The sequence below is a fragment of the Macrobrachium rosenbergii genome, chromosome 42 (genome assembly GCF_040412425.1).
Source record: "Macrobrachium rosenbergii isolate ZJJX-2024 chromosome 42, ASM4041242v1, whole genome shotgun sequence".
Taxonomy (NCBI): Eukaryota; Metazoa; Arthropoda; class Malacostraca; order Decapoda; family Palaemonidae; genus Macrobrachium; species Macrobrachium rosenbergii.
In genome coordinates, this window is record NC_089782.1 from 9,293,730 (window position 1) to 9,311,820 (window position 18,091).

At 32.2% G+C, this 18,091-nt stretch overlaps 1 protein-coding gene across 50 annotated transcripts in view; it reads left to right on the forward strand.

Annotated features, from left to right (window-relative positions):
* The window catches only part of LOC136827934 (ankyrin-2-like), a 790,256-nt gene that overhangs the window by 621,197 nt on the left and 150,968 nt on the right, over positions 1-18,091 (forward strand). For 30 of the 50 annotated variants that reach the window (XM_067085443.1, XM_067085453.1, XM_067085409.1 and 27 more), the window contains 7 exons: positions 3,932-3,958; positions 8,120-8,421; positions 11,391-11,597; positions 11,929-12,121; positions 12,975-13,174; positions 13,363-13,599; positions 17,969-17,986. In XM_067085443.1, coding sequence (XP_066941544.1) covers positions 3,932-3,958; positions 8,120-8,421; positions 11,391-11,597; positions 11,929-12,121; positions 12,975-13,174; positions 13,363-13,599; positions 17,969-17,986 — 1,184 coding nt within the window. The remainder of the gene's footprint in view (positions 1-3,931; positions 3,959-8,119; positions 8,422-11,390; positions 11,598-11,928; positions 12,122-12,974; positions 13,175-13,362; positions 13,600-17,968; positions 17,987-18,091) is intronic. The other 20 variants (XM_067085415.1, XM_067085402.1, XM_067085412.1 and 17 more) reach the window with 6 other exon arrangements.

The following is an 18,091-nucleotide window of genomic DNA, read 5'->3' on the forward strand; positions in this document are numbered from 1 at the left end:
TATGCCTATTAATGCAAATTCACAAGCACACTTCTATATGGTATGTGTTCTAAGGCAATGACTGAATCTTGTTATGAATTGAGCTGCTATATATGAAGTTAAATTTATGGTAGCCTTCAACACTGAATTTCCTTCTCAAAAACACTATGTATCACATCAAAAAGTTTTTCACAACAGGAGGAAGACATTGTAAACTTTGTTTGTTCATTGCTAGAAAGGTACCTAAAGTTTACTAGTGATTTTAGTTAGCTTTCTCTCTTGCATAACTATGCAACCTTAAGTATATGGAATAAAGACAGAATTAGAAGGGAAATGTGAAAAGTGCCATTTGTTTTTATGAAAACTTTGAAGAATTGAAGAATAAGTTTTCATTGATGGTTAAGGTTGCATCAGTCATAAATTTTGCTTTCACAGTTCAGTTTATCAGTGCTCATGATTCACTTTTGATAGATGTGTGTATATGCACATATATTTTTGTTCATATGTAAATAAAAGATAGATATAAATATATATGAAAAGTATTGTGTATATACATATATACATACTTACATATCTGTATAGACAGCGTAATATACTCACATTTATTGAAATAGATTGTTATATTCTTTGTAGTTATATCAATATTATATATATATATATATATATATATATATATATATATATATATATATATATATATATATATATATATATGGTACAGTATATGTTTGTGTACAAGCATATGCTTTTTATAAGTGTGTTTCTTTAGAGCGTATCATAAAACAGTATTTATCTATATATATATATATATATATATATATATATATATATATATATATATATATATATATATATATATATATATATATATGTGTGTGTATATATATATATATATATATATATATATATATATATATATATATATATATATATATATATATATATATATATATGTATATATATATATATACTGTATATATATATATGTGTGTGTGTGTACATGTATATACACACATTGTTTACACAAATACTATAATGCTAGTGCAGGAAATATTCAAAAGCATTTTTGTACTGCAGTTACACTTTGGTTTCTGTATGTTGTCCCGATGCTTTTATGCTAAGTTAAATTATACTAAGTTTCAGCCTTGAAAATGTTAAACATACATTTATTCATTATACAACATATATATATATATATATATATATATATATATATATATATATATATATATATATATATATATATATATATATATATATATATTACAGTATGTGTGTGTTTGTGCAGTGTGATATATATTTATATATATAATATACTGTATATATTTATATATAAATATATATAAATGTCATTATCAGGAACAATTAGATATATGGTAAAAATGGAAACTGTTAGTACATATTTACTCAGTCAAAAATTTTGTGACCTTTAACAAAATTTTGTGCCCATGAATCAAACCTTACTCTAAACATTTTCTTTCTTGGATGTATTTTTATTTATTTTTATTAATATATATATATATATATATATATATATATATATATATATATATATATATATATATACTCATATACATGTATATATATACACACACACACACACACTCACATACACAGGCAGTCCCCGGTTATCGGCGGGGTAGGTTATAGGTGATCCGGTTTTACGGTACTTGTCTAGTGACGAAAATCAGCAATTTTCGTTGCCGAAAATCGTCGATTTCTGCTTATCGGCGCCGATTAATGGGTATTGGTGACGATACATACCGGTTTTGGCGATTTTTGGTTATCGTCACACCGTCAGAACGGAACCCCTGCCAGTAAACAGGGACTGTATATATATATATATATATATATATATATATATATATATATATATATATATATATATATATATATATATATATATATATATATATATATATATATATATATATATATATATATATATATATAATGTATGTGTTTTATATGCTATGAGAAGCTTGTGGGCTTCTTATCGAACTTTAATGTTTGGCACTTATCTATCCCCCAACTCTCCCTTTGTAGGTGGTTGTGTGTCACACATTGTAGGTTAGTTTCATTTCACAAACTCCTAGTTTTCTTTTTTCTTGTTTTGAGTTGTCTAAATTCTTAATAGTGCCTTCTATTGGACTAAATTTTTTTTATCAGTAACTTACTCTTGCTTTATATGTATATAATACCATATCTTCTGTGCAGTTTTATGGACAGTACATTACAAAACTGTAGGAACAAATATTTCTCTAATAACTGGTGTTTTATACCACACTTGATATCTAATATTTTATCTCAGCCAAAAACACTGTCTCATTTAATGTAGTCTGTTAATTCATGGCTTTCTACTGACTTTTTTTTTTACTTTGCATATGTATTGCTTTATTTTTCTTGAAAAAATAATGTTCCTGACAGTCAGCATGGGAACATGATATTAATCTTATATGTTGTCTTGAAGAGCATCATAATAATTGCTTCTAATATAAGAATCAATGATAAATTCACTGGCAACCCAACAGACTGATTGTAAGATATGTTGAAACACTGATTTAGTTAGGATCACAATGTGTGACTGACAAGGTAAAGGTAAGACAGTCACTATTCCATCACTAGTTCACTGGAATATGTACACTTTAGACACCCAACTTACTCTCTATAAGCTTCTTAGCTGCTGCTATTCTTACTTTTTTGTTTAAGGGGTATTTGATATTTGCTGTAAGTTAAAGCCTGTTGCAATATTTCAGTGCTAAAATTGGGTATCGTGATGGCCCGGTTCTGTCTAATGAAATTTTCTGTTATTAATAAGCTTTTCAAATAGTACAATATTATTCTGTGAGAGACGGGGCTTGCTTGCATTGTGTGTAAGATTCTTGTATGGCAGTATTGATTGTCTAATGTCTGCTTGGGAGGCCCCCCCACCACCTAAGTGACAACAAGGAAAGACCAACTCTGCTCTATAACTGTTTGTTCTGCTTGGACGCTTCAACTTGTCAGTTTTGTTGAGGCATTTTTTTTTTTATTAATTTGTTTGTCTTTGTACTGCAATGTTTTTCCCTTCAGTCTTTCTGACTTTTACAACATGATGTGCTAGACTGACCAAGACAAAGCAGACTCTGGCTGGATGAAACCAGCTGGGGGTGGCCAGTTCATTTCCCGAGATGACTAGGGTTGGCAGAGCTTGCTGTCTGCAATCCTCTCAGGAAAATCAAGTAAAACTTTTAATAAATTATAGTTCAGTAGATTTTTCACTCATTTTTCACATTTTTCATGCTCTTGTAATTTTTAAAGCTTTGGAAAATAAATTTGGCCTCGCCATATTCCAGAAATCAAGAATGCATACTACACCATTTGGTCTATTGGTCAAATATAAGGCCATGCCTTACATTAGACTATTGTTATAGTTTTGATAGGCTTAGTCTAGTGCCTCAGTGGTGAATGTACTCATATCCCCTAGATATATTGAATTATCAATGTAGTTTACCCTAATTTTTGCTAGGGTTAAAGGATACAATAAGCCATTTAGCCTTCAAAATGAAGTTTATTCAATAGATTAGTGCTTGTCCAGATATGAGACATGTATCCTTTTCAATCCATCTAGAAGCCTATACAATACCAGAAAATTCCTGTTTTCAGGCTTTTGTTTTTTACAAGTAATAGAAATAATTCTGAATTTTTTTAAAAGGAAAATATCTACCTGAGCCCATCAAAAAATTTAAAGATTAATTTATGATCCTTAGATGAAATTGAGCATAATTTGGCTACAATGATAAAAGAGGTCATTTAAGAACCACAATTTTTCCTCATTCCCTTGTCCAATAATCAGTTTAATAATTAATCTTAACTAAATCCTAATTGGACCCACTACCCCAAACCTGTCTCACATACTAACCAAGAAACACTTCTACTCTTGTTATGCTGCACATTTGGGCCTCTACTGTAGGGGTGTTTCGGAAAAGATCTTTGAAAGGTAAAATTCAACTAGAGAAGGAATGGGCATCTGGGTGAAAACTTTTTAAGTTATCTTTTTAATGCTCATACTGTTTGTTTTCTGCCATAACGCCCCTAACTGTGGTCTCTGTAAACCCTTTTGAGTACTGTAAATATGGACATTTTCAGAAAACCAGAGTTTACCTTCTACAGAAACCAACAACAACAATATTTTACATCTTAACTGCCCATATCATCTCAGGCTTGCGGTGAAAATATCCATACATTACAGATTGCACTCAAGTTTAATGTTGTGCCTTGCAATTTTAAGCAGTTTAAAAAGAACGGAGTGGAATGCCCCAAAGTCATTAACTACTGCTACTACTACTCCTACTACTACTAGTACTACTACTACTACTATTCTTACTACTACTGTACTACTATCACTAATACTACTACTATTGCTATTACTACTTCTACTACTATTACTATTGCTATCATTACCACTACAAACTCCTCAAGACGTCTTGTAGCTTACGTGAATCCCTGGTGATGCGGGACTCTTATGAAAGGCCTTGAAATTTTTTCCCAAGTCTGGTAGATGCCCAACAGGCTCTGGTCTTTTCTGAAGCAGTGAATGATAGTTTTTGTTTAGTTGGATGTTGCCTTCTCCCCTTTTGATACCCCTAACTCATTTTTGCTTGTGGCCTTTTTATTTTGCTTGTTTTTAACACAAGCTGTATTATTAGTAGTGTTTATGGGAGCTGGTGCACAGTTGAATTTGTGTGTCTTTGTTTGCGTTGAGAGTAATCCTTCATCACCTGACCCGTTTTGTTCCTAAATTTTCTTAATTATTTTTTCACAACTTTTATGTATGTTTTTTTTTAGAACTATACATCATTTTGAATTAGCTTGTGTGTATGATTTTTCAATAGATCATAGATCCCTCCTGAAAAGAAGCACAATTATTTTTTGACTCAACGTAAGAACTCTGTGAAACATGAAATGTACTTTCCTTTAAAGTATTGTGGAAATTCAACCAAAGCTACGCAACATAAAACTGTAATGGTTTTTTTTTTTTTTACAAAATAAGATTGCTCTTTCATGATACATACTAAGAAAACAATTAGCTTTGGGTGCAGTCTAGGAAATCATAAGGTCAGATGATGAACCAACATTGAAAAGAATTTTTTATTATTATTGAATGATTTAAGAAAGGCTGCTTGCATTTTCATGCATGGTGTGTTGCTTTAGACAAATCCCACATGCACATGAAGCACACTACTAGTTCAGAAGCGTCCAATGCTTTTTAATTAGCCACATACAGCCACTCCGTTATCCATGTAGAGTATCTTTAAGCTTCTTTATAATATGTAATGATATTAATATAATACTCAAGTTATGCTTCAAGGTTGTGAGCCATAGTTTCTCTGTGAAACAGAAATCATATGAATTGAAGCATGTTAGGTGAAGCAGTGTTTTGCAAAAGATTATTTCAGAAAATTACTGTTCATTTTTACCTGTAAATATACAATCTGAATTTTATATTAGGTTTCAGTGTTCTGAGATAACAGTATTCAGTTGGCTTTGAATAAGACATGCTTATGTGATCAGAGATGGCTGTAACTAGGCTAAATATTTCTATTCACTGCCTCTATTCCACTGGTAGCTTAAGCATTTTAGAAAGCTATCACTCATTAGTGAACTACATGAAACCAAAGACAGAGTTGAGTCTCTCCGTGTTGATCATTCTCAGAATTATCTGGTTGACACAGGAAGAATTTCAAATGCTCCGGGCTTCAGTTGCTGGTTAAAGACAACATATTTACTGTCGTACCTCATGAGTAGATGTCTGGAGTACTAAGTTGTTAAACTTGAATAACATGAGTAAATCAAGTAACTAATATACATGAATATTTTAAGACTGGTAATTTGAGGTACATCAGTAACATTTCTCATTTGGACTGTTAAGTATTGTAGTTCAGTTTACTGATTTGCAGACAAATACACAAACAGTTTCCCTCTCCTCCTCCCCATTAAAGGCCAATTTGCTGCAAAAATATTACTCAGAAAAAAATCTATTCTCTTGCATGAATCATGTTATTACTGCTGTTGCAGCAGGTTGTATTGCCTATAAAATGCTGAAGTAAATTATTTTGCAAAGCTTTTTGGAAGAATTTTATTTTGTATATTTGATGATTCATGCAAGTTACACATAGGCCTGTTACAGTATTGTTGGATTAAAATTTATTTCTTCCTGTTCCTCCTCACCCCTGCTCTGTATATTTCTCTACAAGTTCCTGCATGACACAAGGTTACATTGAGTTGCCACTGATTCACTGTTCTGGAATAACAAGAAGATAATACCTTGTCGTCGTCAGTGAGATTTGTGATCTGACTTGTAATATCAATGATTGAATCAGAGAAGCGATAATTTAGATGCTTCTCATTCTGGCTGTCTGTTGATAATTACTCTCTTCACTTATGAATCACTTTTTTATCAGGAGTGCATACACTGTGTGCATGTCTTCCCATAGTATTCCTCATTATTTAATTTTCTTTGTTGAATTATTCCACTTCATACTGATGACCTGCTTCTTGGGCTGTAAGAAAGTGAAATTATTTCCATTTAGGTTTTTGAGGCAAAAACATGAATACCCATTTGGCATTCTACTCTTGAACTTTCTGATATGCACAGTTAATAGAAGCATATATATATTTTTTTATCAATAGCTAGGTCCTTTGATGTTATTTCAAGTTTATTAAGTATTTTGCATAGTATGATATTTTACGTTATTTTAGAATGAAATTCTAGAACAGAATTACTGTAGATAACAGCTCCTGGCCACTGTTTATAGGCAAAGCCTTCACGGCAGACAAAACTGCTTTATGGGGAAGCCCCTTTTTTATGTACTTTGAGATTGCAGTATCCTAGTTGGTATTTTGTACAAAATGTGCATCATTCCCCAGATGAATGTGCTGTTGTATTAGTTATACAGAGTACTTGTTCAATATGTTTTATTTTGTACTAGGTCTGTCATTAAAAACCTAATAGAGGAAAATATTTGCCATTGGTCCCATTGGAGAGTGCCAGAAACATGCCTGCCGTGCCTTTGTCACTCTTAATCACAGTGAACAGGATTCTATGTTTAAGTTCTAGGCAGCTTTTATTGACATCAAGCACAATATGTGCAACCTCAAAGGGATGCATTTCATAGACCATAGATTTTTGTAAGTGCCTTGGAAATGCACCACGTCTTAGCTACTGCTGTGTAGTTGCTAGCTTAGGTGCAGTCAACTCTGTGGTCTCCTAGTATGCAGTCCAGGGTTGCTAGACTTATCATGCTTGATGCCAATAGATGGATGCTTTTATATAGCATGGAGATATAGTTTTGATAGTTTTAATTTGAATCAGGGAGGAAAGCTTATTCTGAGGACCTCAAATTACCATTTGAAAATTCTATAATAGAATTGATTTTATTTTATCAGTAATGCAGTTAACTAATTTTCTGTTTAAAATATCTAAAAGATTTTCCTCCCTCATTCTGCAAAGTATCTTTCATTGTATTGTGGATTTGTTTTACTTTTGTTCTTAGGAAGAATCTACTTTAATGTCTGTACTGAATTATTTTTTTTTTTTTTTTTTGTAAGAATGATAAATTTAGATGGCATGCATTCCCAACAGTCACAAGAATAAAGTTAGTGCAATGCCTGTTTCACTATCACCATTTACTATACCCTATTTGTAGAAGTTACTCCCACATACACTTTTTAGTTTGTTTTTTTCATATAGCTTTTATGTCTTTTAGTGAATGTAGCTGTGGTGTTTAAATATCTTTGAATGGTTATTATGATAATAAATGTTATAAGTCAGAAAAATAATTTTTAAGTATTTTTGAAAATTAGAATTCAGTGAAAAGCCCTGAATGCTTTCATTTTGAAATCTTATGGACTGTAGTTGAATGTGCTAGATGAATATTCATTCCAAAGTTGAATAAGCATTCAGCTTTGATTTTTTAGTTTTGTTTTGAATAAAGTTTAGCATTTAGAGCTGTTAGTGACAAAAGAAAAGCATTTTTGGAAGCATTCTTATTACTCAATAATAAAGTGATTCTTCAAGTTCTCAGGCAGTCTTAATCAAGTTTCTTCATAAAAAAGACTATATTTCAAATCTACAATGACTAATTATTGTTATTTCCAGGCGGCACAACCCGTGCTCAATGGGAGGATGTCACAGGCTCTACCCCTCTCACTTTTGTCAACGATTGTGTCAGCTTTACTACTACAGTTTCTGCACGATTTTGGCTGATGGATTGTAGTAATATACCTGAAGCAACTAAAATGGCCACCGAACTATACAGAGAAGCTATACATGTGCCTTTTATGGCTAAGTTTGTGGTATTTAGCAAGAGACACCAGTTGGAGGAAGCGAGAGTTCGCGTATTCTGCATGACGGATGATCGAGAAGATAAAACATTAGAAAATCAGGAAATGTTTGTTGAGGCAAGTTACTTTACTATCATTATTGGGCTGAACAAGTATTGGATTCTTGTTTGTGTGTAGTTTCATATTTATTACATAAGTTGCCCATAGATCAAAGCCATGTTTTATGTTCTACATTTGAGCAAAAGGTAGTTGTAGCCATTTTCTTTACATTAATTGTGCAGTACCATGATTGTTCCATTTGATATCCACCGACAGTACACCTTTATTTTGCTGACAGATTTCATATTGAGTTTGGATAACTGTATCAAAGTTAATAAAAGGTAAATGCCTAGAATAGCAGGGTGGCTCTTATTAATGTATAGTGATAAAAAAAACAGAAAACAAGTTTGATGTATATCATACCATTTGAAATGGTTTGGTTTTTAAAGAATTTTTTTAAAAATATTGAAGTAGGGTAATCAGACTTCAAAGGAACATGTAGGTCATCATAAAATACCAAGTATGAACCCATACCTGTTGAAGTTTTTCCAACTAAGGTTTATTCTATATAATTCCAATACATACTGATTTATGGGCTGTTATTCCATGCTATAAACTGTATGCTCTACTAGTACAGCACTAGTACTAGTACTTCATCAGATGCTACGTGTCTGTCCTTCTGATAAGCAGCAAAGACCCTGTGCAGCAGTATAGTGTAGCCTGTAAATGACCATCCAATAGTAATTACAGTACTTGTAATTTCTACCTTAAGGTGACATGTACTTATACATATTTTTTAATTTAGACATTTACTTGCAAAATGCGTCATATCTAAAAAGGTAACCTAGTAAAAATCCATCATGAAAGTGTAGCTGATATGTACCAGTTACTAATATACTGATAATTTGATGTCTGATAAGCTGAGGGGCTTCTGTAAATAATATAGTATGTTATCATTCAAAGAAAAAATAGAATGGCTTATAATCAGCTTATTTTGTATAATTTTTTACAAGTTTTCATTATGTACAACTAATGAAATTAAGTGCAGCTTTTTTCATGTGGGCCACTATATTATAACTTTTACAAAACATATAAATATTGTAGTTTTTAAATGAAATAAGATTGAAATTACACATTGACTTCACTTTTTGTCTTATACATTATGTTGAAACAGTTTATGCTGGTTATAATTAAATTTTATTCATATACTGTAGAGTGAAAAGAATTCTCACAAAGCTCCAATGTATTAAATATTCCTACACATGCTTCACAGCCTTTTAACATAACTTGGCAGTCTGAGAATCCCTCTTCTTAGAAATCCCATAAATGCTACTGACACTGTAGGGTTTCCCTTTGGTCTTTTGAACATTATTTCATGAATTCCTTTTCCAATTAGCAGTTCCTTTCCAGTTTGCTCAAGAACTTTTACTGATGAAGCTCAGCAAGATTTGTTTGAAAAAAATATTTTTTTATTATAAGCAACTCATTTATTTTTATTTGGCATTTACAGTTCAAATTTATAATTAAGTTCACAAGTACAGATATCACTATCAAGAGAAAGTAGTAAAGTATTCTTTTTAATACTAGGTAACAGGCTTCTTATTTCTATTAACACAATTATTAATTAATTTGCAACATCTTAATTACCTCCCCATTTCTTCAGTAGTCACTTCCACAAGCATTCCCAAACTTTGCTCCTCTTCTATCTTCCACACTTAACAAATCTTCAGATACTTACTCCAGTGACCCTGCACCGTATTCTCTTTAGACTGCATTTTCTAGTATCTTAGTCGTCTCTTCATTATTATAACCTTCTGCTTTTACTGCCTCATAAAATGCTTCATAAAATTTTATATTCCTTGGATTTTCCTTACTTGCTTTCTTGTTCTCCTTGGTTTCTTCACTACCCAATCCATCCTCCTGTACCTGTATATGATGATTTCTTCTGTAATGCAGTTACACATCAATTTCTTTTTCTATTTGTAAACCTTTCATCTCATCCAAACACTTACCACTTACATTCTCTCTTTCTACCCTCCTTTACCCTCTCAAACACTTTGCTGTCTAAATAATCACATCATAGAATTTTAAAAACTTGCCTACTTCTTCCACCCCTAAGACTCTGTTCTTATTTACTTCAGGAATTCCTACTTACCAACAGTGTGGTTGGAGCTGATGTTGATGAAGTGTCTCAAAATCTTTCTGTCAGTATTTATGCAAGAATAATATGTCTAGGAAACAAATTGCAGACAACTATGATCAATACTGAAGTATCATGATAACTTAGGAAATGAGTATAGAAAATGTCAAAACCAGGCCTCCTATATATGGTGAATGGATTTTTGTCCATTCTCCTATGATTTAAAGATCTAGGAGTTTACTATTTTTTCTTACTCAATTTTGAATTTAATAGTTGGCACTATTATACTTATTCTATTAAAAATTATTTATAATTCCCTCAGCTATTGGTCCAGAATTTAAAGACATCTTACTGATATTTATACCAGGTATTGTTTCTAGATTTCAAGGACTACAAAACTTCTGTTTCAAAATAATCCATGTAAAGGTTTGCTGAATTTTGTACTTAAAAATTATTGTTGGAAGTAAAGATTTTGTTGGTCAATTTTAATGTTTTGTCAGTGCCAAGATAAAAATTATTTTCTTATGGCTGTAATTTTTGGTATACTAAGAAGAGCCAACACATTGTAAATTGGAAATTTATTCAATAACTATTCCACATCTAGATTAAAAAGAGGGTATTTTAGGAAATTTTAGTTGGGAGGATGGGAAGGTTCTTAGAAAGATTTAATGACAATGCTTGAAATTATGAGGCCCTAGAAATAGCAGGGAGAAGGAGTGATAATTTTAAATGATTCTAGGAAATCCAAAGGTTTTTATTACATCCTATGGTTCAAATTTATTACATTCTGTAGCAGAATTACTTAGGGAATCTCTTGTTAATTTTTAATTGTATCTGAATGTAGCCAGATTTGAAATTCATGCAAATGCTCTTATCAGACATCCTAAAACCTCAATTATTAATGCAGGTTGCAAAATCCCGGGATGTGGAAGTTTTAGAAGGTAAGCCACAGTTCCTGGAGTTTGCTGGTAACCTCGTTCCAGTTACAAAGTCTGGGGACCAACTTGCCTTCAATTTCTATGCGTTCCGTGAAAACCGCCTTCCATTTACCGTACGAGTGAAGGATCAGCATGCTGATTGCATCGGAAGAGTTGCCTTCATGAGGCAACCCAAGGTATGCTTGTATGCTTTTTTGAGCCTGTCATTGTTGAAACACCAATGTGGTATAGCATCAAAGCTGTTTACTTTGGACGATTTGTTAAAATATGATGATATTAATAAACTTAAATACCTGTAATGACAAAAGAGTTTCTTTACATGCATAGTTTTTCAGATAGCAAAAAACTTGTGCTCTGGGTACATGTATACAGTAGTTCATACTACAGTCTTTGGCTCTTATGAAAATGGAGAACACGGTGTTGATGTAGCATAAATGGGTTTTTATAAGATTATATTCATAGTATTTAACATCAAAACAGACTTGGCAGCTACCCTTGATCTTCCAGGATGGTCGTTGGAAGAAAGCTTCACTAGTTAGCCTGCTAAAACCCCCTGTGTTTCAGGTTGGGCGTGGTGACCCCCCTCAGACCCCCATCTGTAACCTCAACATTGCCCTGCCTGACAACATCCAGCCTGAGCCTGCGCCCTCAGAACCTGACCTTCTCGCGTTGGAGAAGAAGTACTCCTTCCTCTCCATTAGTGAGTAGCTGTTGTCTTGTCATCAAAGCAGCCATCCTCTTTGTTCCTAAAACCATTGCCCCTTTCCTGTCCTTAATTATGGTGCAGAATTTTGAAAATAATTATATTTGTTAAAAGTTGTAAAATGATTAGAAATGTATTTGCATGTACCTTTTGTTCAGTATTTTGCTACAAATTTAAAAGACAATGGTTTTATCATTATACCACAGTTATCTTGAATGTGACTTTGAAATTCTGAACCTAAACCTCCATACTTGTAAACCTTTATAAACCTTATTAACATGGTTCTGTTATTAACTACAGATTTTTTCTGTCAGAATGTTGCCCATTATACTTTTATTTTTAAGTAAACCAATCCAGGTTAAATCCTGGTAAAGAAATGTAAAGGATTGTTTCATAAAATCTTTGCCCCTTTTAGTTCTACTTCACTGTGGTATTATCTTTAACTAAAACTTTTTATATGTTTGAACTTTCATTTGAAAGTTTCATTTGAAAGGACTATTTTTGGCTTATATGAGTTTTTAAGAATAATGGTGCTCGTTGTGTCCCATGTCTTAGCCTCATTGTCACATATGCTAATATGAGCCCAGCTTTATCTCCCTAACCTGGGGATCACTGGCCCAGACCTTGTTTATTGAGGATTAGACAGTAGAACACAAGATAATAGAGCATCATCTTCATCCTAAGTGAGTACTGAATGTGCAAATCTAATTTATCTGTCAGTAGAATTCTAAGAGAAAAAAGAAAATAGAGGTATGGATTTAATCAATACAGTTCAAGATTATGTAACTTATACCATACCAGATTTTCATTGCTTAGCTTCCCTTGACTTTAAATACATTTTTTTCACCAGGTAAAGCAGACACCATTCATAAGGCTGATCTTCGTTTGACTGACATATCTAATATGTTGGGCACTGACTGGGTTGGTCTTGCACGAGAGTTGGAGATCAGTGATTCTGATATCAATATCATCAAATCACAGTATCCAGATAATGCTCCACAGCAGGCTATTGTTATGCTCAGGCTTTGGATGCAAACATCTGGCAATAAGGTGTGCATTCAAGTTTACAGATTGTGTGTAAAGTTTAAGATGAGTTTAATGGTGCAATATAGTTCACTTGTTAAATTTTTAGATGTACTGTTTTTCATTAGGTTTGCCTGTTACATTTGTCATGAAGAATTGTGCATCATAAAAATTTCTGATTAAGAAATTGATCATTCCCTTTTATCTTTTGGCAGGCAAATGGGAATACGCTTGAAAAGGGACTGAGGAAAATTGGCAGAGATGATATTGTTAACCAGTGTATTTTCAATGTTGAACTTGTCACAGATGATATTGAAAGAGCAATGGCTAAGGCTCATTTAGACCAGTCTGGATTTGAAGCTTTCAGGGAAGAACTTGGACCATCTAGGGATGCCACACTTAATCGTGATATTTCACTTGATGTTTCTTATGATGAACAGGACATGATGAAGGTAAGAAAAAGGTCTTTTTGAATGATGGTGACATAAGGATTGCTAGCAACAACATGCTTTAACCTCCTCAAATTACCCAGATAGTCTGTAAATATGTCTGTATATGTATGTGTCACATAATGATCAATTAGAGTGTGAAATGATGGAATAAAAACAGCTAGAATTGTTAAAGCAGTGGAAGGTACTGTATTACTTTTCATATTTCAAAGTGAATTTTGATGTAAGAGGGATAGTGCAAAAAATTTAAGTGAGGTTAGAGTGTGGTAAGAAGTAATACATTCTAATGAATCCCTTGAATGTAATGATTTCATTGGAATTGTTCAAGGTTTATGTATTAAACATAGTAGCATGATACTCAATATTACAATATGTATGTGTTAGATGATGCGAGGAAATATTGACATTTATTCAGAGATGGAATTTAAATGTTACAGTTCTGCATTCCTTCATTTAGTTTGCAGTTTTTGATAGTATAATTACTCATCTTAAAAGCATTCAAAACATCAGGACAGATATTATAAATTTTAAATGTTTTAAATGGTAGATGTTAATTTGGAATTGTAGTAATTTGATTCATTGACTCCAAGATAGGACATCATCTCATAAATAGCATTTTTCATTTTTTTTACATAACATTGGTTCAGTGAAGCACTTGCATTCAAGGTATCCTTAATTGCCACTTGCTGTTGCCTAGCATTGAACTTGACAGTAATCAAAGGTGATGCTGTTTACCATTTTGGGATAGTTGTGAAAAATGGCACTTTAGCATGATGTGCTGATAAAAGAGCTTGAAAATTAAAGTATATAAAGTAATGATATGTGTGTAGTACTGTATCATTATTAAAACTGGCAAACTTGTAGAATGAAGAATAACTAAATCAAACTAGTATTAATAGGGAAAAGAGTGGTGTGAAAACTATTGGTAAATATATATATGTATATATATATATATATATATATATATATATATATATATATATATATATATATATATATATATATATATATATATATATATATATATACAGTAGAACCGGTCCTCGACTGTACTAGAACTCGAAATAATCGGATTTCAACACGAAATGTTGAGTAAATTTTGTGTCAGAGTTCAAACAACAAACCGGAATCCGACCCGATGAATCATATGATGCTTGTAGAAAAAAGTTTCAGGCGGCTGCAGCTAGTTGGCGTTGTTGGTGGCGTTCTTCCCATGCTTATTTAAAAGCATTTAAAGCCCACACATGCTGCTGCTGCTGCTGCTGCTGCTGTTGAAAAACAAGCCATATTATCACATGAAATTAATAATACAGTATTTATAAACCGAATTACTGTATGTCTGTTATCATAAAATTAAGAAAAATTTCCGAAATTACGTCGGAACTCGGCAGCCTGTGGCAGATATAAACAAACCAGCGCGCGCCCTGGTGGTGTATCGCGGTACTAATTACATAAACATTCAGAATGTTTATGTAATTAGTACCATGATACACCACCAGGGCGCGCTTCTTGTTTGTTTATATCTGCCACAGGCCGCCAAGTTCGACGTAATTCGAATTTTTCTTAATTTTATGATAACAGATACATACAATAATTCACTTATTTATTTAATACTGTATTATTAATTTCATGTGATATGGTTGTTTTTCAATGTTATCATTATTAACAACAGTTTTCATGTGTACCTGTTACAGTACATTCTGGTAGTGCCTATAAGGCTACTTAGCCTAGCCTATGGTATCTGGCCGCATTGGTCATAGGCCAACTTTTTTGATACAGTATGCATTTAAAATGTAAAAAGTGCTTCTGATACGGTAAGTTATTCAACTCTGAACCTATTTAATTGTGATTTGTGTAAAGTTTTGTATAAAAAAGGCAAGGTTGGGGTAATGACTGGTGGTCAGGAATGGATTAATCCATTTTCAGTTATTTCTTATGGGAGAAATTAACTCAGAATTGACAAAATCGAATCTCGACACTTCTTCTGGAGCAATTAGCGTCGAGAACCAAGGTTCTACTGTATGTATATGTATATATATATATATATATATATATATATATATATATATATATGTATATATATATATATATATATATATATATATATATATATATATATATATATATATATATATATATATATATATATATATATATATATACACACAGTAGAGCCCGGTCCTTGACACTATATACATTCCAGAAGAAGCATCGATATTCGATTTAGTTGAATTCTGAAGCAATTTCTCCTATAAGAAATAACTGAAAATGGATTAATCCATTCCTGACCACCAGTCATTACCCCAACCTTACCTTTTTATACAAAACATTACACAAATTACAATTAAATAAGTTCAGAGTTAAATAACTTAGCATATCAGAAGCACTCTTTACATTTTAAATGCATACTCTATAAAAAAAAACTGGCCTACGACCAATGCGGCCGTATTACCGATGGTAGACCGAGCGCCATAGGCTAGGCTAGGCAGCCTATAGGCACTACCAGAATGTGCTGCAATGGGTACACACAAAAACTGTTTTTAATAATAATAACATTGAAAAACAAACCTGATTGTTACAATAAATTAATAATACAGTATTAAAAATAAGCCAAATTACTGTATGTCTGTTATCATAAAATTAAGAAAAATCTCCAAAGTTATGCCGGTACTCGGCAGCTTGTGGCATGAGTGGATGTAAACAAACCAAAGCGCCACCCTGGTGGCGTATTGCGGTACTAATTACATAAATGTTTCCGTTCACTATTTATGGTAAATTTCATACAGAGTCTACTGGAATAGTGTACAAAATCACTGTAAAACATCTTTCAGTAAATTTTATGATACCCTAACATATTGGGACCCGTGATTGGATGAAAATTCAGTGCAGAAAGCCAAAAAAATTATGATATACCTGTACAAGCGTGTACTTCTCCAAACAACAGCAGCAGTGTGTGTGGGCTTTAAACACTTTTAAATATGTGTGAGAAGAACCCTACCAACAGCACCAACTAGCAGCGGCTGACCGAAACTTTTTTTTTTTTTTACAAACATCATATGATTCATCGGGTCAGATTCCAGTTTGTTGTTCGAGCTCCGACGCAAAATTTACTTGACATTTCGTGTCAAAATCTGATTATGTCGAGAGTTCTGTATGGTCGAGGACCCGGTTCTACTGTGTATATATATATATATATATATATATATATATATATATATATATATATATATATATATATATATATATATATATATATATATATATATATATAATATATATATATATATATATATATATATATATATATATATATAATATATTAATTTGTAACCTGAAGTAGTTTCTAGAATGACTTTGGATTGTTTAGACATTCTTCCTCTTTTCCTAGTATATTTTTCCTCTTTTTTTCATCTATGTTGTTTGTTTCACTTACATCTTTCCACCACTGGAATTCTTATGCATTTTTTCACAATAATTATTGAGTTAATTTACGTTTTGGTATTCTTGGCTTCTGCATACAGTGGTAGTGTACCAACAGAAAGATTTCTCTGCAGAGATAAAGCATTAAATGCTTTTGAATTAATAATAGTATGGTGGTGTAAAGTTAAGGAAAAAATTCTGGTTAGTCTTATATGATAAACACAGGACATGAGGCATATATTAAACATTAGTGCAACAGTTTCAGACCTTAGAGTAGTATGACACTTATGAATGTTAATTTTATAATAGAATTGAACCTTTTGTACTGTAGCCAGAGGCATTATAATGTTTTGAGCCATAACTTGTGGTACCAGCGAAGATTTTTCTGTTAATTGTGTACTGTATTAACATGCCATGTACATTACATTAAACTTACAAGCTTTAATTACTCTGTTCTAACACAGTATTATATGAACTATTAAGCATAATACTCTTTTTTTATATACATCCTGAAACCTTGTTCTTGACAGTTAGTTCACACAGCATTGAAAAGGGTTTGTTTCTGGTACTATAGTATCTCATAGTGCTCACTGATCTTATCTGTATAAATAGTATGGCCAAACTGTTAATAATAGTGTCTAGAGTTTGTTTATGTGTCATTTAATGTTAACAGCCCATGACTTGGTAGAATTCTTGGAGTTGAAGTTGAAGAATGTGTTAGTGTAAATGATTGTTTGTGTATTAGGAAACTTAAAAGTACAATATGTTTACCATGTCCATGTGTGTATTTCAGTAAGACTGAGCATGAAGTCAGTTCTGTATTGTATTTAAATTCCATTGGTTTCATGATAAAATACCTCTTCTTCTCAAACTTACAGCAGTTAGAGATGTTTGTGCTGTTTTGTTATTATGTTGCCTTACATTGTTGCTTTTGCACGCATGCTTATTGCAGCGCCTTAAGGAATTACGGGTAAGTGTAACACAGAAATTACATGTAATATTAATTACAAGAAGTCTAACCAGTACATGTAATTATTATTACAACTAATTTTTGAAGGTAGCATTCAGTTTGAAA